The 22066-nt window shown below is 41.5% G+C and overlaps 1 protein-coding gene across 2 annotated transcripts in view; it reads right to left on the bottom strand.

Annotated features, from left to right (window-relative positions):
* Positions 1-7077: 7077 nt before the first annotated feature.
* SAMTOR (S-adenosylmethionine sensor upstream of mTORC1) overlaps positions 7078-22066 on the bottom strand; it is an 84644-nt gene continuing 69655 nt past the window's right edge. For both annotated transcript variants that reach the window (XM_077473396.1, XM_077473397.1), the window contains 3 exons: positions 17494-17646; positions 12969-13080; positions 7078-8567 (listed from right to left, as the gene is read on the bottom strand). In XM_077473396.1, coding sequence (XP_077329522.1) covers positions 7944-8567; positions 12969-13080; positions 17494-17646 — 889 coding nt within the window. In that variant the 3' untranslated portion in view covers positions 7078-7943. The remainder of the gene's footprint in view (positions 8568-12968; positions 13081-17493; positions 17647-22066) is intronic.

Raw genomic sequence — 22066 nt, 5'->3', positions numbered from 1 at the left:
AATGAAGTGGGGCGTGCAAAATTATTCGGCTCCCTTGCGTTAATACTTTGTAGAGCTACCTTTTGCTGCGATTACAGCTGCAAGTCGCTTGGGGTATGTCTATCAGTTTTTCACATCGAGAGACTGAAATTCTTGCCCATTCTTCCTTGCAAAACAGCTCGAGCTCAGTGAGGTTGGATGGAGAGTGTTTGTTTACAGCAGTTTTCAGCTCTTTCCACAGATTCTCAATTGGATTCAGGTCTGGACTTTGACTTGGCCATTCTAACACCTGGATACGTTTATTTGTGAACCATTCCTTTGTAGATTTTGCTGTATGTTTGGGATCATTGTCTTGTTGGAAGATAAATCTCCGTCCCAGTTTCAGGTCTTTTGCAGACTCCAACAGGTTTTCATCCAGAATGGTCCTATATTTGGCTGCATCCATCTTCCCCTCAATTTTAACCATCTTCCCTGTCCCTGCTGAAGAAAAGCAGGCCCAAACCATGATGCTGCCACCACCATGTTTGACAGTGGGGATGGTGTGTTGAGGGTGATGAGCTGTGTTGCTTTTACGCCAAACATCGTTTTGCATTGTGGGCAAAAAGTTCGATTTTGGTTTCATCTGACCAGAGCACCTTCTTCCACATGTTTGGTGTGTCTCCCAGGTGGCTTGTGGCAAACTTTAGACGAGACTTTTTATGGATATCTTTGAGAAATGGCTTTCTTCTTGCCACTCTTCCATAAAGGCCAGATTTGTGCAGTGTGCGACTGATTGTTGTCCTATGGACAGACTCTCCCACCTCAGCTGTAGTTCTCTGCAGTTCATCCAGAGTGATCATGGGCCTCTTGGCTGCATCTCTGAACAGTCTTCTCCTTGTCTGAGCTGAAAGTTTAGAGGGACGGCCAGGTCTTGGTAGATTTGCAGTGGTCTGATACTCCTTCCATTTCAAAATGATCGCTTGCACAGTGCTCCTTGGGATGTTTAAAGCTTGGGAAATTTTTTTGTATCCAAACCTGGCTTTAAACTTCTCCACAACAGTATTACGGACCTGCCTGGTGTGTTCCTCGGTCTTCATGATGCTCTCTGCGCTGTCAACAGAACCCTGAGACTATCACAGAGCAGGTGCATTTATACAGAGACTTGATTACACACAGGTGGATTCTATTTATTACCATCAGTCATTTAGGACAACATTGGATCATTCAGAGATCCTCACTGAACTTCTGGAGTGAGTTTGCTGCACTGAAGGTAAAGGGCCGAATAATTTTGCACGCACCACTTTTCAGTTTTTTATTTGCTAAAAAAGTTTAAAATATCCAATAGATTTTGTTCCACTTCACAATTGTGTCCCACTTGTTGGTGATTCTTCACAAAAAATTAAAATTTTATATCTTTATGTTTGAAGCCTGAAATGTGGCAAAAGTTTGAAAAGTTCAAGGGGGCTGAATACTTTCGCAAGGCACTGTACCTATTCTAAGGGTGCTCCAGTCTGGTCCTATGATCTCCCCAGTGGCAAGCTTCAGGAGAGAGCTGTGAAATCAGATGCAATGCGTGGGTGGTGACGTAAACTATAGCTTTACTATGACCCATCCATTGTTGGTGCTCCCTTCTCTTCCCTAAAGCCGGCTGCTGGAAGCTTCTCACACAACCAGACCATGCAATATGAAAAAAGGTAAGTTTAAGCATATTCCTTCTACAGGGAAGGTAGAATAGAAGTTAAGAGGGGGTGGGAGCAGTTTTTCTTCTCAAATTTATTTATTGAATTTTAACAATTAGTGTACATATGGTGGCAACAAAAGAAAATATCACATATATGGCAATATTGAGTTGTAGTTCCAACATAAACTAAAAGTAGTTTAACAAAAACTATTTTAGCATGGTTCCAACGATGCAAAAGATTGTGTCATACATTGTATAAGAGGATAAAAAACTATTTAGACCAGGTTAGTATAAGATGACCTCAGAAAAAAAAAAAAGGAAATTTATTATAGAATCTAAAATATTATACTACATTTTGGAGCGATGTACAATTGGTATAATGATAACACACAGCGAGAGAGAGGGAGAGAGAGATTACCAAAGTCTTAGTAGAGAAGGCAAAAAGGGAGTCAACCTGGGTATTCCATATTATATAAGATATTTTATCTTGAGTTATAGCCTCTGTTTTGGCATGGATCATTGCTTGATGGACTTTATTTTTAGTTTCAGCAATTAAGGACAGGGATTTCCAAGCTTTGGCAATGGTTTGTTTCATAGCTGTAGTGATCTGTAATAGGAGTTTGCTGGTTTTAAATTTAAAAGTGCTATTGTAGGATCAGGATTGATGTGATTTCAACTCCGTTTGAAATCCCTAAGAAATATCTTTCCAGAAATTTTTTGCTACCAGGCAATCCCACCAAATATGAAGATGTGATCCAAGATCACCACAGCCACAAAAACAAGATGGGGAATAATTTGGAGCATATTTCGAAATTCTGATAGGGACCAAATACCGTGTGAGTACTTCGTAATTTTTCTCTAAGGCAGCTATGTTTTGTGAAGATGACCTAGTTGTGATCCAAATCTTATCCCAATCGGCTGCTTCCAACGAAAACCTAAGATCCATCTCCCACTTTGCCACATATGATGGTGGGTCTGAGTTGAGTTTAGTAATAAGATGAGTGTAAACAGTTGAAATAAGTCCCTTAGTGTGTGGGTCACGTTTACATATATTTTTAACGCACGTTCATTTATCTAAATGAATTCTTCCTTGTATATAGGGCAATTTTTTTTTAATCTGAAGATATCGAAAGAGCTCTGAATCGGGAAGTTTGTGACTTTCACATAAGTCAGGGAACGTTTTGAATGAAGTAGAGGATGTTAGTTCACAGAGTTGAGTTACCGTATATACTCGAGTATAGGCCGACCCGAATATAAGCCGAGGCCCCCAATTTACCCCCAAAAAAACTGGAAAACTTATTGACTCGTGTATAAGCCGAGGGTGAGACATGGCTGTCCATCCCTGTGTGTCCGTCCATCCCTGTGTGTGTGTCCGTCCATCCCTGTGTGTGTGTCCGTCCATCCATCCATCCATCCCTGTGTGTGTGTCCGTCCATCCATCCATCCCTGTGTGTGTGTCCATCCATCCCTGTGTGTGTGTCCATCCATCCATCCATCCATCCCTGTGTGTGTGTCCATCCATCCATCCATCCATCCCTGTGTGTGTGTCCATCCATCCATCCATCCCTGTGTGTGTGTCCATCCATCCATCCATCCCTGTGTGTGTGTGTCCATCCATCCATCCCTGTGTGTGTGTGTCCGTGCAGCCTTGTGTGTGTGTGTCCGTGCAGCCTTGTGTGACTACGACTAATGTGCACTGCTTGCTCCAATCAAAAAGATATGGGGGAAAGGAAAGATTTGGCATTACAAGGAAGCAAAACCCACAGTGAGAAACTATTTCATGAAAAAATAGATCACCGGCCATTATGTAGGGGATTTGTATGGATTATTATTGGAGAATAAGGACATAGTTTATAGTTTGTTTGTTTTTGAATCTACAATGCCAATTAGTATGTGTAGAAATCCTGTATGGACTTGCTGCACTTTAAAGCTTACCAGTGTTTATGAAATCATTTTACACTTATACCAGTCACACAATACAATGCACACAGAGGTTGATCAATTAACTTCTAAAACAGCCCTTACTTTTCTTAATCGCTATCAGCAAAATAATTAAGGAGAACTTGACGGGAGGATCCCTTTTCTTACCTTTATACTGCTCCTTGCACAGAGCTCTGCTAGACTAATACCCACAAAGTCAATTCCCGAGCCTCCGTCCCGAGCCGCCGTCCCGAGCCTCCGTCCTGAGCCGCCGTCCCGAGCCTCCGTCCCGAGCCGCCGTCCCGAGCCGCCGTCCCGTGCCTCCTCCGTCCCGAGCCGTCGTCCCGAGCCTCCTCCGTCCTTCCAGGATCGCCGCTCTTCTCGGCGGCCATTCTAAAATTCAAAAGCCGCGCCTCCGCCTTCGCCTGTGATAGGCGGAACACTGAATTTCCCAGCAGCCTGTGTTCCGCCTATCACGGACATCCTCTCATATTCGTCGGTAGTACGAGGATGAGCGGATGTCCGTGATAGGCGGAACACTGACTGCTGGGAAATTCAGTGTTCCGCCTATCACAGGCGGAGGCGGAGACGGAGGCGCGGCTTTTGAATTTTAGAATGGCCGCTGTCTGTCTGCTCGATACGCTGATCGAGCAGTCAGACAGCGGTGACTCGAGTATAAGCCGAGGGGGCACTTTCAGCCTCAAAAAAGAGGCTGAAAATCTCGGCTTATACTCGAGTATATACGGTAAATTAGTGGAGGTCCATGCTTTAAAAGATTTAGGGGAAGACCAAGCAGAATAGAAAAGTGGATTTTTAAGAAATTATAAAAATGTACAGGGGGAGATTGTAGTCCATTTACCAATTTAAATGTATCCCAAATGGCTAGTGTAGGTTTAGTTATAGGATTATTGAGGCTTTTTTTTTATGGTCGGAGGAATTAGTCCATACGAGGTTGGTTATTGAAAGTGGGTCACAATCTATCTATTGATTCCAGCACAACCCAAAGCGGAATATGACACTTTTGCGTGATATTTAGAGATATGGGCTAATTGAGCTGCATGGTAATAGGTGGTAACATTAGGAAACCTTAGACCCCTTTGGGCTTTGAAAGGTAAAGAGTGTGTTTGGGCAGATGGGGTTTCAAGGCGCCCCAAACGAAAGTTTCTGAGAAAGTATGCTGGAACAGGGATAGGTAAAACTCAAAAAAGATAACAAGTTTTGGGCAGTATAGCCATATTACGTTAATTTTACCTATCCAAGATGGTAGAGAGGACCATTGTGTCAGAAGATTATATATTTGACGGAAAATTTGAGGATAATTGGCAGTGAAAATGTCAGAAAGATTGGGTAAGAGTTATCTGGTGGGAGCAGTTTTAAGCTTAGTTTATACAAATAGTGATGCGCTAAATCCAATAACCCACCAACACCTAAAGTGCCATGTGCAAAGTCCCTATCATTAGGGCAAAACCGAAAAATGTTCTAAACCTGTGAAAAATATTATAATATATAACTATATATAAATATATATACCATATATACTCGAGTATAGGCCGACCCGAATATAAGCCGAGGCCCCCAATTTACCACAAAAAAACTGGGAAACTTATTGACTCGTGTATAAGCCGAGGGTGAGACATCCCTGTGTCCATCCCTGTGTCCCGTCCGTCCCTGCCTACCTGTGCCAATCTGCAGCCTCTGTGTGCCATGCTCTCCTCGTCTGACAGACGGCGGCCATTCCTCTGTTCAAAAGCCGCGCCTCCCTGTCTGTGATAGGCGGAACACTCAATTTCCCAGCAGTCAGTGTTCCGCCTATCACGGACATCCTCTCATCCTCGTCCGTAGTATGAGAATGAGCGGATGTCCGTGATAGGCGGAACACTGACTGCTGGGAAACTGAGTGTTCCGCCTATCACAGACAGGGAGGCGCGGCTTTTGAATAGTAGAAGAGCAGACAGACGGCGGCCAGACACGCTGATCGGGCAGGCAGACGGCGATGACTCGAGTATAAGCCGAGGGGGGCACTTTCAGCCTCAAAAAAGAGGCTGAAAATCTCGGCTTATACTCGAGTATATACGGTATATATATATATATATATATATATCTCTCTCTCAATGCACCTTTTCACGTGACGAGTGACGCAATGCGTAAGCAGGTGGAGCCAGTGACAACACCGTGGTAGTAATGTCAGCAGATGATCTGCTGTGACAGACGAGCGTTGTTGTATCTGACCATTAAAAGTGCTATATCCTTCTTGGCCGAAAGTGAGTGCATATCAATCAGTGACCGTGTTTGTGTAATACAGCATTGCGCAATAATATAGGTATATTACTTCTCCCTGCATGCAACAATCCACCTTTGAGCGTACCAGCACATGACTATCTGAGTTCTAGCAATTGCAATTTTTCTTGTATGAAGTTTAGCCCGCTCTTCAGTGGCCATTTGATTATACATCTGGATGTTACTTGAAGTCCATATGAACGCTTGGCTGACAGTCTTAGCAGGGATGGTTCTAGGAGATATGGTTTAGAGACTTTATTGTGGCCAGCTGTACATATTTTAATTTTATTTTTCCCTAGTATCTACATACCTTGATCCTTCTTATTACATTATTCATTTTTTTATGTGACCTTTATTTATATACTATTGAATTATGTTATTGACCCTTCACTATTTGGTTATATATTTATTATATTTTTCAAAGGTGGGGTTATGCTAATTTTCCTTAATGGAATTTTTTTTTAGCTATATATATATTTTTTTACTATTTAGTTTTTTTATATCCCTATTTTAGGGGCTCATTATGTTTTGGGCACACGTGTCTATTTAGAACATTTTCCAGTTTTGCCCTAATGATAGGGACTTTGCACATGGCACTTTAGGTGTTGGTGGGTTATTGGATTTAGTGCATCACTATTTATTTGTATCTACTTATTGTTTGTTGGTGACTGATCATGGCATGTGACTGCAGCTTTTTCCATTTAGGCACTTTCCACTAGTGGTCCATATTTGAGCTTTAGTATATGTTTTTAAGCTTAGTTAGTTGTATTCTGGAGTTGTGCTTTAAGTTAGGATTTTGACTTTGTAAAGTGTAATGTGAACACCATGAGACAATGAAACCCATTCTGAACTCAAATGAAAAAAATTAAAAAGGCAAGCATTTTGGATGCGAAACTATATTTTTCTACCTTTTTTGAAGGAACACATTCTATTTTTTAAAACATCGCTCTGAATATTTAACAATGATGGTTCAGTACAATTTAGACGTAATGAAAATAAATATTTCTATTTTCATGAAAGTATTGTATAATATTATTGTTCCTTGCCATATTACAGATCACAATTTAAAATGCATGCCAACATAAAACTCACATTTTTATTAAATTGTTATACGCGCCTGACAATTAACATATTACTTCCAGCAATTAGACAACAAGTAAAAAGGCAGGCACTTGCTTCTCATTTCCTAACCACTCCAAAATGATTTTTTTTTTAAATGAAAGAAAAACAAAAAAACACAATTGTTTTACATGGCCTACTGTTTTATTAGGAAGACAACCATTTCTGCAAAGCATAATACTGGCATAAACAAAATAAAGTGATTTGAAATATATCTGGATTGTGGTGTCAATACTTGATTTTTTCATACCAGGAAATATCAAGCATTCACAATAATTGTTCGCCACATGTACTTCAACCGAGAAAAAAAAACAACTAAATATCATACCAAGAATAAAATGAATAAGTTATTTAGCTTAGAACAGACCAACCTATATTCAGTGCAAAATCTCATAACGAGGTATTAGGAAGAAAAAAACAAAACAAAGAAAAACAGATAAAACCTTATGTGCAATATATTTCTCCCAAAAACTGTTACAGTTACTAGTTGTGCAATATTATTATTATTATTGATAGAAACTTACACAAGTTATTGTGTAGAAAAAAAAAGAAACATTGTTTTTGATACTGTGGAGTTTCCTTCCATCAAAAGGCATTACCCAAAAGGATAGTCAAAATATTGCTTTTACTCCAAAACTGACTAGTGCACATACAATGTACAAAAATTATGGTGCAACAAAAAAATAAAAAATAATGAAGAAAGATGCAAAAGGTTTTTGCAAAAAAAATCTAGTCTTCAAACACTACTCAAAGGTTCATTAGATATACAGTTGGTACCTTGAGGTTGGAAAAGAACAAACAAAAAAACTGTTTAACCATTACTACAAAGTATCATCCAGTTTTCCGCAGCAGTAAAAATTTCTAAAATACAGGGAGTAAGAAAATAGCAAACTTTGTAAACTTTTTTTTTTTCTTTTTTTCTGGTTCAAGTCTGTATCTTGCTATTGGCAATACAGCCATATTGGCGTTAGAAATATTTAGGACCAGTTTAGCTTAGGAGGAGAATAGGATCTTCAAACTCATAGAAAGACATTGAGCTGGTTTGACTCTCTCCAGAATCAGAATCGTAAGGAGCCTCTGGCAGCTCAGAGAATGTGTATGCTAATTGTTCATCTTCCAGTTCAGATCTGGCACATGAAGGGCTGGAGTATTCCTCTTCAACATAATTGAAGTCTTGAGGGATATAAAGCATATCTGGATAGTTCCTTGTAATCAGATCACTTGTAGTTTTTAGTGATGTTTTTCTAAATGCCATGAGATGCATGTGGGAAAATTTGGAGTACGTCATACGCTTGAAACCAAGAGATTCAATGGCAATTTTCCAGCTCTTCATCATCATTGCATGACGATTCTGATGAGAAGAATCTGGGGTGATAATGAGCAGCAAGCCATTCAGTGCAAGTAGTTCATGAGCTTTCTTACAGCAAATCCATCGCTGGTAACGTGATGGGAAATAAGACAATAGAAGGGAAAAGACAACTACATGGAACAGTTCAGCAGGTAGATAATCTATGGGATTTTTCAGCTGCCTCAGGAAGGCCTCAATGGCATCAGGTGCAAGCTGAAGTGGTCTCTGGATTTGCAAGTTCAGGAAGTCGCATTTGTAGACCGTCTATCAAATGTAGGAAAAAAAAATATATATATTAAAATTATACCAAGGCATTTATTTGTCTTTACTGCCTGCAATGTCATGCATTTCCCCAAACACAAGCATGGGAGGACACTGCAAGGACTTCAGAACACTGGTAAGAACAAGGCCTGCAGTGCAAGATGCCTTTGAATGTATTGTTCTCCATTTTGCCATCCATGGGCAATCCTTCCAAAACACAATACAACATGTGTGAAAATAAATGGCAATCTGCATTTCTATTTGCATTACAGCAAGAATGAACTCTAAATTAAACCTGTCACAAGCGGAGCAATTCAAAGAATGTGATATAAAAATGCGTCTGCCACCTGTAAATTCTCCCCACCAGTCCCTTTCAGTGATGGACAGACTAAATGATCAAGGCTTGGGACATAAAAAAAGGGTAGGACCAAACATTCTTTTCCAGGAAATGTTAAGATTTGCATACAACTGTACCTGCCTACAGCAGCTTCGCCTTTTACTTTGTCATGCACGTTTACTAAAAGTTCCACTGATATGCATTTTATCCTAATAAGTGAAGTATGAATTCTCAAAGCTTGTGAAAGTGCTTTTTGCTTTAACCCCTTGCCAACTGGGCCAATTCTGACACTTCGCTCATATATGTAAAAGCTGATATTTTTTGCTAGAAAATTACTTAGAACCCCCAAACATTATATATATATATATATATATATACATACATACACACATATACATACATACATACATATATACACACACATATACACATATTTATTTATTTAGCAGAGACTCTAGAGAATAAAATGCAGATCATTGCAATTTTATATGTCAGACAGTATTTGTGCAGGGGCTTTTGAAATGCAATTTTTTGGGGAAAACACACTAACTCACTTCCTGCAAAACAGATGTACCTATGCGTCATTTTGAGGAACTAGTTGTACCAGGATGAAGCCTGCAGCTGCAGATCCTTCCATAAAGAGTACCTGTCACTGCCTATTACTGTCATCTGTCACTGCCTATTGTTTACATTCCTCGTGACAGCAATAAAAGTGATCATATTTTTTAAAAAGGACAGTATAAAAACAAAAAACAAACACACATACGTAAGTCACAGCCGCAAATGTCCCAGTGTGTGCAATTTATAAAAAAAAAAACCCGCTGTTCTATACCTTATTTCAGAGCGCTGCTCACTTGACTGGCCGCCTGTCTCCTCTCGGCTGACATAAACGGGGGATTATCGCATCCCCATGCTGTAACTGTCAGATTGAGAGAAGGGAGAGGCGTCTGGTCACGTGAGCGCCACTAGGAAATCAGGTATAGAACGACTTTTTTTTATAACGCACACAGATATAATTGCAAGAGATCACAGTGGCCTAACAACCACTTCATGCAAATCGCCGCACTGGTACATCTGCTTGAGAAAGTGGATGAAGCGGGGTATAGCCTGCAGCTACAGGCTATACACCGCCATCATTTTTGAGAGCGGGCAGTTGGCTATCACAACATTGCTTTCGGTTTACACAGCTGCCAATGGTGCCGATAAAAAAAAAATACTTTGAAGTGAGTGCAAAGGGGGGATTTGGGGTTTTAGACCCCTGATCCCTCTATAAAGAGTACCTGACACCGCCTATTACGGTCACAAGGCATGTTTACATTGTTTGTGACAGCAATAAAAGCGATCAGATTTTTTTTCTCTCTTCTTTTAAAAAGGGACAGTGTTAAAAAACATATATATACACACACACACACACACACACACACACACAGTGGGGATGGAAAGTATTCAGACCCCCTTACATTTTTCACACTTTTTGTTATATTGCAGCCATTTGCGTTCATTATTTTCCTCATTAATGTACACACAGCACCCCATATTGACAGAAAAACACAGAATTGTTGACATTTTTGCAGATTTATTAAAAAAGAAAAACTGAAATATCACATGGTCCTAAGTATTCAGACCCTTTGCTGTGACACTCCTATTTAACTCAGGTGCTGTCCACTTCTTCTGATCATCCTTGAGATGGTTCTATACCTTCATTTGAGTCCAGCTGTGTTTAATTATACTGAATGGACTCGATTAGGAAAGCCACACCCTGTCTATATAAGACCTTACAGCTCACAGTGCATGTCAGAGCAAATGAGAATCATGAGGTCAAAGGAACTGCCTGAAGAGCTCAGAGACAGAATTGTGGCAAGGCTGCACTTAAGGTTCCTAAGAGCACAGAGGCCTCCATAATCCTGAAATGGAAGATGCTTGGGACGACCAGAACCCTCCCTTCCTAGAGCTGGCCGTGCAGCCAATCTGAGCTATCGGGGGAGAAGAGCCTTGGTGTGAGAGGTAAAGAGGAACCCAAAGATCACTGTGGCTGAGCTCCAGAGATGCAGTCGGGAGATGGGAGAAAGTTGTAGAAAGTGAACCATAACTGCAGCCCTCCACCAGTCGGGGCTTTATGGCAGAGCAGCCCGACGGAAGCCTCTCCTCAGTGCAAGACACATCAAAGCCCGCATGGAGTTTGCTAAAAAAAACAACACCTGAAGGACTCCATGATGATGATAAATAAGATTTGTTGGTCTGAATAGACCAAGATAGAACTTTTTGGCCTTAATTCTAAGCGGTATGTGTGGAGAAAACCAGGCATTGCTCATCACCTGTCCAATACAGTGAAGCATGGTGGTGGCAGCATCATGCTGTGGGGGTGTTTTTCAGCTGCAGGGACAGGAAGACAGGACAATCGAGGGAAAGATGAATGCGGCCAAGTACAGGGATATCCTGGATGAAAAACCTTCTCCAGAGTGCTCAGGACCTCCGACTGGGTTGAAGGTTTACCTTCCAACAAGACAATGAACCTAAGCACACAGCTAAAATAAAGGAGTGGCTTCACAACAACTCTGTGGCTGTTCTTGAATGGCCCAGCCAGAGCCCTGACTTAAACCCAATTGAGTATCTCTGGAAAGACCTAAAAATGGCTGTCCACCAACGTTTGTTTACCATCCAACCTGACAGAACTGGAGAGGATCTGCAAGGAGGAATTGCAGAGGATCCCCAAATCCAGGTGTGAAAAACGTGTTGCATCTTTCCCAAAAAGACTGATGGCTGTCTTAGATTAAAAGGGTGCTTCTACTAAATACTGAGCAAAGGGTTTGAATACTTAGGACCATGTGATATTTCAGTTTTTCTTTTTTTAATAAATCTGCAAAAATGTCAACAATTCTGTGTTTTTCTGTCAATATGTGGTGCTGTGTAAAAAAAAAAAAAAATGAACTTAAATGATTTTAGCAAATGGCTGCAATATAACAAAGAGATACACATACATACACACACACACACACACACACACACACACACACACACACGTTTGGGGGTTCTAAGTAATTTTCTAGCAAAGAAATACTGATTTTAACTTGTAAATAAGTGTCAAAAATGGGCTTGGTTCTTAAGTGGTTAATGCAATTTGGCAATGCATAGTGTGACACGGTATAGGGGTATTTTTTTTTTTTTCACACTGATAATTATATATTGTTTTTCTTGGCAGAGAGTGAAACACTATTTAGCAATATAGTTATATAGTTAATAAACCTTTATTGCCATCAAAAATTATAGGCCTGCACACAAAAAAAAAAAATAAAAAAAACAAAAACAAACATACACAATGTGAAAAAGTGAAGATATAGATATACATTGTGGGAGGGGTAAAACCTCAGCTAGGATTTTATTACTGTGTTCCCACTGAGGTACAACATGAAGATTGATCCTGGTGACCATTTTTCTGGTACAGAAAGTGATGGAAATGCCAAACCACCTGAGTCACAAGGAATTGGAGGTGAGGGGAATCCTGTTCACGTGACAACTGCCTTGGAAGGGATATCTCCTCACTTACAAGAGATTTCTCCCTGTTGAGACAGACAAAAAAAAAAAAAAATCCAGACAGGAGACTTAACTATTTTCTGTGCTATTAAAGTGTGTGTAAGGCCAAATTGTTATATTTCCCTGGTTTTGGGTAAACTACGAATACCAAAATAAGTTTCAAATTATAATAATAAAAGGCTGCATATGCCCATGTTTTGGTATGCATTGTCAAATGTATTAGACACAATGGGGTAGATTTACTAAAACGAGTGCACTCAGAATCTGGAGCAGCTGTGCACGGTAGCCAATCAGCTTTAATTCCCGCTTGTTCAGTTTAGCTTTGACAAGAAAACCTGAAAGCCAATTGGCTTCTATGCAGAGCTGCACCAGATTTTGTCATTTTAGTAAATAACCCCCAATAATTTTGTAAAATAAAGTCTATGATATATGCCATTACATATGTAATTTACTTCACATTTGTTTTATGCATTTGTAATAAACTCCATTTTTTTGGTAAACACAGGTGGTCACCTAAACTCAAAATTTGTTTTTACCTCAACAGCAGGCACAATATCGATACCAACAGCCAGAAAATCTTCATATTTTACAAATGGATTATAGCAGCTTCCTACATCAAGTAATCTGATCTTCCCAGGAAGGTGAAATCTGTTGGAAAAATAATTCAAAGTTATCAACTTAATAGCAAAATACATTTCTGATCATTTCGTAATCATTTAACATCTGAATCTTTTTTTATTCACAATAAATCAATTATCAAGAATATATTTAACAGATATTACTACAATGGACCCTTTTGCTACTTTTGTTAAGCAACTACCTGTCCGGGGCAATTCTGACATGTTTTGCATACATGGTAAAATCGAATTTATTTTTGCTAGGAAATTACTTAAAAGTGGTTGTAAAGGCAGAAGGTTTTTTTTATCTTAATGCATTCTATGCATTAAGATAAAAAGCCTTCTGTGTGCAGCAGCCCCCCATTCCCCCTAACACTTACCTGAGCCCCATATCAATCAGCGATGTCCACGAGTGCCTCAGCTGTCCAGGGACTCTCCCTCTTGATTGGCTAACTGACTTTGACAGCAGTGGGAGCCAATGAGAAGAGGGGTGTCTGAATGGACACATGGAGCTGCAGCTTGGCTTGGGTGCCCCCATAGGAAGTTGCTAGCTGTGGAGGAATTTAAAAGGAGAGAGGGGTCAGGAGTGCCTACGAGGGACCCGAGAAGAGGAGGATCTGGGCTGCTCTGTGCAAAACCACTACACAGAGCAGGTAAAAAGAAGACGACGAAGAAGTCTCCCGAGGGGGAGCCTTCCCAGCTGGGAGAACACAATGATCACTGCTAAAGGCTGTAATCGAATGCCAGAAATCTGACAGTCTGGCTGTACTGAAGTCATCGATGGATGGATTGAATTCAGTACAACCAGCCTGTCCATACATTGATCAAATTTTGTCTGGTCCCTGACAAACTTCATTCAATCTATGGCAGGCTTTAGAATCTAAGCATTTTCTGAAAGCAGAGGCCCTAGAGAAGAATATGGTAGCTGTTGCAATTTTTTTGGCCACACGTCAACATATAGTGCAGCTTGGCCCCGCCCCACTTCCTCCTCACAGCATTTTATTGGCAGCAGGTGGCATTGCCCCTAGCCCTGTGTGAAGGGAAAGAGGAGAGAAAAGATCCAGCCATACACAATGCTGGATCTGTTGAGGACTCAGGTAAATATTAGGGAGAGACAGCAAACTGTAAAACGGTTTGTACATGAAGGGCCCTAGAACTATTGCTCTCACTTCAAAATTAGCAGAGACATATCATGTGTGTGGTGCAATCAATTACATACCGTACCAGATCTATATGTACGTTTGCATATTTTTTTTGCAAACTTTACAATCTGCGATTATATAAAAATCCTCTCTGGAGAGGTAATTATTCAGCTACAGACTTCCTGTATAGTGAGCCCTCTGAGGTAGACGTTTTCTACCCAAAATAAATGTGTATGGTCAAGACCATCATAAAAGGCCAAAACACAAGAGAGTGTTCCCCAGTGTTAACCCCTTTGTCCTTGCATCATGTAAAAGGAAGCCTTTCATGTGTGATAGTAAAGCTTGTGGAAGTTGGATTTCCTTGCTCTGAGCAAAGTGGCATTGACCCAGTTCAGAGATACCCTCATTCCTTTGAATTTGTTTTTGAACAGCCATGCTGTTAAAGCCAGTGACTGATAAGCAGGATGCAACAGTGGACCTTGGGCCAGTAAACGCAGATTTGATTTTCCTCATCGTTTCACAGCAAGTCAGGACTGAGGATGGAAATAATGTACAAAAAGTCTCATAAGATGAAGGCTTTTTTGTTGTGTATTATTATTTCTGATCATGCATAGTCTTTAGTTTCTGATTTTTCTTGTACGAAAATAATTTGTTCTGTTCACGTACGAGAAAAATTCTGAATCGCATGACGAAAGTAGTGTACACACTATACGAAAATTGAATGATTGTACCTTAAGGAAACAGACCATCTACTGTGAAGACTAGAGAATCCCTGGTCTTTTTTTTTTAATATATAAACCTAGAGGCCAGAATGTCTACATCTGGTTTTCCCCACCTTCAACAATTTTTGAAAGGGCTGTACTAACACTGCATAGTCCTGAGCTCTTCAGTTTTTTCTGTTCAGCCCACTGGGTTGAATGAACAAAAATGAATAATAAAAAAACAAACAAAAAAAACAAACAAACACCTAATAGCGTGTACTAGGCTTTAGGCTGTGTCCAAGATTGTTCAAGATTAGACCCATGTCCTCCATATGGTGAGAAGCAGACTTTGGAAAGATGATTACCCAGTCAAAGGTTTGAAAGAACTAAATGGTCTTTTGGATGTTGGCAGACAAGGTCCTGGCTTTGGAATCAAGCAGGAGATTGTCCAGGTAATTTGTGACCTCATGTCACAAGTTGTCTCGGGTTCCTAGAAGATTCAGACGGGGCAAAGACTTTTGTGGACACTAAGGGTGCAGAGAAGAGCCCAAATAGCACTGCCACAAACTGAAGTGCATGTTTCCTACAGCAAACAAAGGAGGCATTAGTATGACTGAAAAACAGGAACATGGAGACAGGAATATTGTAAATTTACTGATGCAAGTTCCCCCTTGTCTGAGGGATGAAATGACAGATCTTGTAGATTCCATTCAGAATTTTAGAACAGAAGAAAAGGACTTCGGGATTTTAAAAGTGGGATGATATCCTCATTTGGTTTTGGGACTGTGAACCATCACTTAGAAAAAACACTAGCAAAAACTGGAGCCTCACAAAGCAGGCATTGTTATACAATTACACTCTATAGGTGGGCCTTGCCAAAGTATTTGCCCAATCACCTGAAGGTAGCAGCAAATAACCCATATCCCATGAATAACAGTTCTGTGTCCTGAAAGCTACTGTACAATTTCGTGTTGTATTACGAAATTTAGAGAGACTGTGGCATATGGAACAGACATGTCTGCTCCTTACATAAGCAGGTTTTTCCTACTTTGAGTGCTACGCATCAGTTATGCTTTGATGCCCCTTTAAACAATACAGGTCTACAGTGGTGGCCAAAGGTTTTGAGAATAACACAAATAGTAATTTTCACAAAGTCTGCAGCTTCTGTGTTTTTAGATCTTTTGGCCAGATTTTACTATGGTATACTGAAGTATAACTACAAGCATTTCATAAGTGTCACAGGCTTTTATAGACAATTACATCACGTTTATGCAAAATGTCAATATTTGCAGTGTTGACCCTTCTTTTTCAAAACCTCAATTTCACCCTGGCATGAGGCCAAAAAACTTCTGGGCCACATCCTGACTAATGGCAGCCCGTTCTTGCATGATTAATGCTTGGAGTTTTCAGCATTTGAGTGTTTTTCTGGTTCATCCACCTCTTGAGGATTTACCACAATGGGATTAAAGCCTGGGGAGTTTCCTGGCCTAGACCCAAAATGTTGAGGTTTTATTCCCCAAGCCACTTAGTTCTCACTTGTCTTATGGCAAGGTGCTCCATCATGCTGGAAAAGGCACTGTTCTTGGATGGTTGGGAGAAACTGTCCTCGGAGGATGTTTTTGTATCATTCTTTATTCATGGCTTTGTTCTTAGGCAAAATTGTCAGAGTGAGCCTACTCCCTTGGCTGAAAAGAAACCCCACACATGAAGGGTCTCAGGATGCTTTACTGTTGGGTTGGCATAGGACCAATGGTAGCGCTCACCTTTTTTTTTTCCTCCGGACAGTTTTTTTTTTCCAGGTGCCCCAAACAATCAGAAGGGGGTTCATCAGAGAAAATTACTTTACCCCAATCCTCAGCAGTCAAATCCCTGTACCTTTTACAGAATATCAGCCTGTCCCTGATGTTTATCCTGGGGACGAGTGGCTTCTTTGCTGCCCTTCTTGACACCCGGCCATCCACCGAAAGTACTCACTGTGCATTCACATGCACTCACACCTGCCTGCTGCCATCCCTGAGCAATGCACTGGTGGTGCCCCTGTCCAGCAGCTGAATCAACTGCAGGAGACTGTCCTGGTGCCTTTCTTGGGTGCCCTGAAGCCTTCACAAATGCAGGGGAAATGTTTTTTGGGTTTAAAGTTAATTTTCATTTCAAAAAGGGACTTTGCAATTAACTGCAATTCATCTGATCACTCTTCATAACGTTCTGAAATATATGCAAATTGCCATCATAAAAACTGAGGCAGCAGACTTTGTGAAAATTAATATTTTTTTCCCCCTTCTCAAAACTTTTGGCCACAGCTGTACAACGTGGTTACTATGCAGCTAGTTTCATTTTAGACAAACAGTTACTGGCTGTACTGAACCACTGGACAGTTGTAGCATGATCTACAAATCTTAGTATATTTAACACAATCACAAAAATATAAAAAGAGCAGCAAGTTAAAATGTGAACGCCAAAACATTACTATGGTAAACAGTGCAAAGCCTCAAACATACTGTACACGATGATATATCTTTGATTCCGATCCATCTTTTCTAGAATGGTTTGATAAAGTCATAAATAAGAAATGAATGAAGGCGAACATGTAAACATACTTACTCTTGATCTGGCATGTTGCCATTTGAAATGCTAAGGCCAGAAGCAAGCATTTGTTCACAAGCAGCAGACTGATGATTGTTTAAGACCGCTCTCCTTGCATCTTTTTCAAGCGCTTTTCTCTTTCCCCCATTGAAGAAATATTCTTGGCAAACCCTATAAAAAAATATTACATTTGTTCAGGCTGGTCATTCCAATTTAACAATTTTTTTTTCTTATACAAATATGGCTATACTTTTATGGCCCTTTCACACAGGCGTTCCATCTGTCTATTTCTAATCCGTTGTTGGAAATCCCCTGCCGACAGTAGAATGTAAACAAAAAAAGAAAAGGTTTTTTTTTGAACGAGTGTGGGTTTCCCCCCTCCTGAACCATACCAGGTCACATGCCCTCAACATAAGGGGGGGGGGGGGGACACTTGAGGACAAGGGCCTCTTCCCCACTACCCTAGCCCAGGATCCCTCATCAAAATCTGGAATCTCCCCATGTGAAAAAGAAAGAGGAAAAAAAGTTCCCCCATCCATCATCAATCACGTCTTCCTGCTATGTAGGGACATGTCAAATCATAATGACCCGCACAAAAAAAAAAAAAAAAAAAAAAAACTCACTGCCTGCCAAACCAGACCAGGCCGAAAAATATAGGACGTTTACTTTACTTGTTTTTTTCTTGGTGAATGAGTTAGGGTACTATGGTCAGCTTCTGGGGCTTCCCGATTCAGATGTGTGTCCAGACCCCCATAACCACCAGGTCAGGGTTGTGGGGGAAGAGGCCCTCATCAACATGGGGACAAGATGCTTTGCCAGGGGGATCTCCCCCTTCCCTGGCAATGCTCACCCACCCCCAGGGGCGTGGGGTTTGAGGGCATGGGGTCTGGTATAGTTTGTAGAGTGGGGGAAGAATGCTTGGCCTACCTGGCTACATGCTTGGATAAGGGTCCGGTACAGATTTGGGGTGGGGGGGGGGGGTGGGGCGCCATTTACATTTTTTGAGGTCCCCCCCCCCCAAATCCATACCAAACCCGGCGTGCATGCTATTTTGTGTTTTTTTTTGTTTGTTTTGTTTTTACCAGACCCTTATCCGAGCACGTTACCCGGCCGGCCAGGAAAGGGGGTGAGGACGAGCGAGCGCCCCCCCCCCCCATCCTGAGCCGTACCAGGCCGCGTGCCCTCAACATGGGGGGTGCCTTAGGGAAGGGGGGGGCGCTCGCCCCCCCACCCCAAAGCACCTTGTCCCCATGTTGATGAGGACAAGGGCCTCTTCCCGACAACCCTGGCCGTTGGTTATCGGGGTCTGCGGGCGGCTTATCGGAATCCGGGAGCCCCCTTTAATAAGGGGGCCCCCGGATACCGCCCCCCACCCTATGTGAATGAGTATGGGGTACAATGTACCCCTACCCCTTCATCTGTGAAAAAATGTACAAAAAAAACAACACACAAGAGTTAAAATAGTTTATTGCACAGCTCCGGGGGGTCTTCCGTCTTCGGGGGTCTTCTCGCCGGACTCCTCTGCTATCTTCTGCTAGCTCTTTTGCTAGCGGAGGAGCCCGGCTTTCTTCTGGGTGGGTACCCAGCTGTCCTGAAAGACTCCGGGAAAGAGTGTTACCAGTAAGTAACTTAGTTTTTCCCCTAATCATCTTTCAGGACAGCCACCCGAGAGGATAACCGAGCACTTACCCTTAGGGTGGGACCACAGCTTGCAAGACCTTGCGTCCAAAGGTCTGATCTTTTGCTGATCATAGGTCCACTCTATAGTGTCTTACAAAAGTGGCAAAGCTGGACCATGTTGCCGCTTTACAAATTTGTTCTGGTGTTGCTCCAGCTCTCTTGGTTTAATTGTTTGTTACTTCTAAATAATGTAAGATGAATCTCCTGACATCCTGAAAAGGAGAGTATGTTTCTCTCTCCCCATTTCAAGATTTCTTCTGCTAAAGACCACAGAGCTCCGCTTCTGGTTCCCCCGTTTGCTTATATAGGCGATTACCGTCAAGTTGTCTGATCTGTACATGATGTCCTCGCAACTCTTTCTGGAAGGTCTGAAGCGCAAACCATACTGCCTTCAACTCCTTCCAGTTGGACGACCTCGTCCTTTCTTCTTTCCCAAGTCCCTTGTGTTATCTCCGAGTCTAAATGTGCTCCCCACCCTATGCCACTTGCATCTGTGGTTAGGATTCGGGAAATGGGTAGGATCCATAGCCATCCTTTGTTTATGTTTTCTGTTCTTCTCCACCACCAAAGAGTCTTTTTTACCTTTGCTGGTATTAATACCTGCGCATCCAGCGACTCCTGCTTGTGATCCCATATTTTTAATAGGAACATCTGCAGTGGCCGAAAATGTAAACTTGCCCATTGTACCGCTGGTATAGCAATCCCAGTGTTGAAATTTTTCTTATTGAACATGGTAGATTGGTCTGTATTGTTCCTATTTCTTTTTGAATTTTCCTTATTTTCTCCTTGGGTAGAAAAACTCTGTTGGACTCAGTCTATCAAATATCCCAAATACTTTGTTGCGTGGGTTGTAGGTTTGATTTTTCTACATTTACCAACCAACCTAGACTTTCTAAGAATGTCCGTGTGTATTTGAGGTTTTCCAATAATCTCCCGGGAGTTTTTGCAAAAAGGAGAAAGTCGTCTAAATAGGCAATAATGGATATGCCCTTTAGTGGTAATGGTGCCAGAGCTTCCACTAGAATCATTGTAAAAATTCTGGGCGAAGATGATAGGCCGAAGGGTAGCGCTTAGAACTGAAGCTGTATGGTTTCCTTTCCTGTTTCTATTGCTAGCCTTAGAAACTTCTAACAACAATGTTGTATCAGTATGTGTAGGTACGCGCCCTTTAAATCTAGGGAGGCCATATAACAGTTTGGGGGTAACAGAGCCTTCACGGAGTATATGGAATCCATTCTGAATCGCTTGTAAATTATGGATAGATTTAAGGGTTTGAGGTTGAGGATTGGTCTGACCTTTCCAGAGGGTTTTTGTACTCTGAATATGTGGGAGTAGAAGCCCTGCCCTGTTTTGGTACCCTGCTGATTACACCCTATTTTCTGAGATCCTTTATGGCTCTCATCAACCCTCTGGCCTTTTCTCTGTTCTTTGGAAGTTTGGTGGTGTTAAGTCTGTTAGGGGGTGAGTTTGAGAACTCTAGAAAATACCCTCCTCTTACTGTCCTCAAAATAAACTGATTGGAGGATATTTTTTCCCATTGTGAGATGAAGGCCCCCAGTCTTCCTCCCACTGAAAAAAAATAAATAAATTAAAAAAAAAAATCCTTCCTCTTGTTTTTCCTCCTCTGGACCCAAGGTTTCCTTTGGTTATCTGCCTTGGGTGCTGAAAAACTGGATTTTGCGTCCCCTCTTTGCCTCCTTTTATTTTGCTAAGGATGACTTGAGGCTGTTTTGCGTTTTAGCGGAAACGCCTTCATTTTGTCCGCTGTGCGGTCCAGCACCTTCTCGAATCCTGGCCCGAACGGCAGGTCCCCCGTAAACGGGATCCCGCAAAATTTGGCTTTCGATGTGCAGTCCCACTGCCATGTCTTTAGCCATAAGGCCTGTCTGGTAGAGTTGGCTAGTGCCGAGGATCTGGCTGCCATGCGTACCAGCTCTGCCAAAGCATCTGCGATGTACACCATGCCTCGTAGAAGAGTGGAAAAAAAAAAAAGAAAAAAGAAGAGGATAAAATCTGCTCCTTTGCAGTTCCTTCCTCGAAATGTGCTTGAATCCGGTTCAAACAAAACTCTACATTTCTCCCCACCACTGTGACTGCCATTGCTGGCTTTAGGCTTCTCACTGTGGAGTCCCATAACTTTTTTTAATAGAAAATCCATCCTCTTATCCATTGCTTCAGATAAGACCCCCATATCCTCAAAAGCTTGATCCGTGTGCCTAGAAACTTGTGAGAAGACCGCATCTAGTTTTGGGGGTTTGTTCCATACTGACGATTCTTCATCTGAAAATGGAAACAGTCTCTTTAAGGCTTTAGAAAAGAATGGTTTTCTTTCTGGTTCTTGCCATTCTTTTTTAATTGCCTCCATTAGGACCTCATGAACAGGAAAATTCTTATTTTCCTGTTCCGCTAAACCCTCATACATGTGATCATGTAGGGATAAGGGTTTCTTTTCAGTTTGTATACCTAACGTGGTATGAATGGCCCCCAAAAGCTCATCTACCTCTTCTAAGGAGAGCTTGTATCGGGTTTTCTGGAATCCCCTTCCAGTGCCTCACCCTATGATTCTTGGGAGCCAGATGCTGCTGTCAGGCTCGTCTTCTGCCTCCTCCCTAGGGGCTACTGAAGGACCTGCACTAGTCGAGGGTAGTGCTTATATCTTTGGTAGTGCCGGTTGTACTGAAGGAGGAACAGTCTGCAGCTGTGGGATCTGAAACCCTTCAAACAAGGTTTTGAATGATTCAAAGGTACTAGAGATAGTTCCTTGACAGATGCCGCTAAATCACTGCCCCGCTCAGTGGAATGTTCTTGCACTAGTTTGTTAATACATTCCTTTCCCCCAGGAATCTTGAAATATATTTTTACAAGAAGGGCACCTCCTTTTTAAGTTGAGAGTGAGAGGGCCTGGTTTTGT

This window comes from Lithobates pipiens, unplaced genomic scaffold, assembly GCF_037356315.1.
Source record: "Lithobates pipiens isolate NorthernLeopardFrog02 unplaced genomic scaffold, aLitPip1_a1.2 Scaffold_8, whole genome shotgun sequence".
Classification (NCBI taxonomy): domain Eukaryota; kingdom Metazoa; phylum Chordata; class Amphibia; order Anura; family Ranidae; genus Lithobates; species Lithobates pipiens.
This window is presented reverse-complemented; position numbering and strand designations above follow the sequence as displayed.